This window comes from Pelodiscus sinensis, chromosome 4 (assembly GCF_049634645.1).
Source record: "Pelodiscus sinensis isolate JC-2024 chromosome 4, ASM4963464v1, whole genome shotgun sequence".
NCBI classification, from domain to species: Eukaryota; Metazoa; Chordata; order Testudines; family Trionychidae; genus Pelodiscus; species Pelodiscus sinensis.
In genome coordinates, this window is record NC_134714.1 from 132,270,292 (window position 1) to 132,272,959 (window position 2,668).

Below are 2,668 nucleotides of genomic sequence, written 5' to 3' on the forward strand. Positions count from 1 at the left end.
GCCACATCCCATGTGAATGCTCAGCGCCAGCAGCAGCTTTGCTTCCTCTTCCACTCCCATCCATTTTACCTTCCTTGTCTGCATTTACATTGATGTAGAAGGAGGCAGGAAAAGACATGTGCCATTTCTGGTCATGCCAAACCCTTCTTTCCTCCCCAAAGGACATTTTGGTCAATGATTTCAATTTGTTAAATGCTTAGGAAATATTCAGACTTAACTCAGGATGTTTTCTAAGCAGCTGTGAACTAAAAAAATTAGTTATGGGCACAGCTTTATATATTTGGTACTCACACTCCTGTGAATCAAATATTCCCACACCTCTATCTTGCCAGTCTATGGTACACTCGAACAGAGCTCAGAGTAAGAACACAGAGCAAACTTGTTATTATCTCACAGTTTAAGTAATGTAGCAAAAGTTACCCTTTCTGTGCTATTTTGTATTGTGTTCTGTGCAGGCTGTCATAGAGGCTGCACACACACTGTGCTCCCACTTACAAATTATGCTCCTCTTTTTTTTGTAGCTCCCTTAAGACGAAGTAAAGAACACTGTGATGGAAATCATGGGTTTTTTCATAGTGTATGGACACAAATCAGGTGACAATCTCTTCAACAACTCTCTTTGCTTCAGCTATAAAAATCTCACACATCGGAATAAAACAACTCCAGCAACAAAGAGGGAAATTTGATGTCCCCTTCCTATTTCCATCTGCAAACACATCCATTGTTTAAAATGTAATGGTGAATATTTCTATAGTTTCCTGTGTGAAACAGGTGCCTCCTTTAGTTTTCCTGGAGTAATAGTAAATCCTGACCTCTGTTGAAGACTACAGTTTCTTGGAAGAATAATGTAATAAGAACAACATAACAGTGAGGAATAACAGTACCAGCATCTTCAAAATGTCATTACAATGGGCTGGATATTGAATTCACCTGTTTCCATTGCCCATCACTCTAACTTGTATTGGGATGAACAGATTCAGGTATGGGTTAGGAATTTGTTCATTGCTTTCCTCAGGGCGACCTTCACCTCCGTGTTCCTCAGGCTGTAGATCAGGGGGTTCAACATGGGGCTCCCCAGCATGTAAAACACTGAGGCTATCTTGTCCGTTTCCATGGAATAGCTGGAGGTGGGTCGGAAATACATATATAGGACTGCGCCATATAATAAGACCACTGCAGTCAAGTGACAAGTGCAGGTGGAGAAGGCTTTGTGCAAGCCCTCGGTAGACCGGATTCGCAGTATGGTGGAGAAGATATAGACATAAGAGAGTAGAATTGTTACAGCACCGTTCAGAGTAATGAAGCATGTGGAGGCAAACAGCACAACCTCATTGATGCGGGTGTCAGAGCAGGAGAGAACCAATACTGGAGGAATATCACAGAAGAAATGATTGACAACGTTGGAGCTGCAGAATGACAGCCGGAATGTCAGACACGTGTGTATCATTGCATCCACCAACCCTGCAGCACAAGCCCCAGCCACAAGCAAGTTACAACGTGGCCTGGACATGGTGACTGTATAGAGCAGGGGCTTACAGATGGCCACATAACGGTCATACGCCATCACAGCCAGCAAGAAACACTCAATATCTCCAAAACAGGTCGCAAAATACATTTGCACTGCACACTCAGTGCGAGAAATGCTCTTCCTTTCGGCTAAGAAATTCTGCAGCATTTTAGGGGCGATTAATGTGGAATAGCAGAGATCACAGAGGGACAAATTCCAGAGGAAAAAGTACATGGGGGTGTGGAGTTGGGGGTCAGTTGTAATTAACAAGATCATCCCCCCGTTCCCCACCATGGTGACACCATAAATCAGTAGGAACAATACAAACAGGGGGACCTGCAGCTCTGGACGATCTGTCAGTCCTGAGAGAATGAACTCAGTGACCACCGAGTGATTTCCCTCTTCCATCTCCTCTGAGCTGAGATCAGGCAGCTACAGTGAGAGGTGGCAGGTGGATGGCTTAGGGAAATTTTCACTTCTCTGTAATAAATGAAGGGAAGGAAAATGGAGATTAGTTTCTTAATGGACATTAGTTCAGGATCAAAGTAGAGCTTGCTACATAGGGCCAGATGTTCTCAGGTGGTCATGTGTGGTGTCCCAGCAATGCACACCCTGTACACATACAAGGACATGCATGTAAATCATGCCCCAAAGAAAAACCCTCCTCTTCACTTATCCGAGCAGCAAACAGCAGCTTGTGACTTGGTTGTGAGAGAATCAGGCTGAAAACCATCTTGAACTGAAGTAACATTTACTTAGCTCAAGACGGTGGTGAGAGAAAACGAGTTAGAAGCTCTCTCCCCTCTTTGGGCAAAGGCTGTGTCTGCACCGTGTTCTTTTTCTGGACAAAGGTACGTAACTTGCAAACTGCAATTTCCATACCTTTTTCTGCTTTTTTTTTTTTTTTTTCCAGAAGAGGCTTTTCTGACAATTGGCCCATCTACAGGGGGTCAAATGTGGGAAAACCCTCTTCTTTTGGAAGATCCCCTGTTCCTCATAAAATGAGGAATACAGGGCTTCTGAATGAGTCCACTCACATTCTCAGAAACCCTTCTGAAAAAGCGGATACGTTCCCTGGCCACAACAGAGCTTTTTCGGATAACGGAATCCTGGTGTAGACATAGCCAAGGAGAGCTCTGTATCTCGGCATGTCGGGTGCAT

The 2,668-nt window shown here is 44.1% G+C and overlaps 1 protein-coding gene across 1 annotated transcript; it reads right to left on the minus strand.

Annotated features, from left to right (window-relative positions):
• Window positions 1-524: 524 nt before the first annotated feature.
• Window positions 525-2,668, minus strand: LOC102445362 (olfactory receptor 5AR1-like). Its single transcript, XM_006133546.3, has one exon. The coding sequence runs from the start codon at window positions 1,913-1,915 to the stop codon at window positions 977-979; it is 939 nt and encodes a 312-aa protein (XP_006133608.2). The 5' UTR covers window positions 1,916-2,668; the 3' UTR covers window positions 525-976.

Coding starts and splice junctions, on each gene's coding strand:
- LOC102445362 (XM_006133546.3), bottom strand. CDS start 1,915: ATGGAAGAGGGAAATCACTCGGTGGTCACTGAGTTCATTCTCTCAGGA.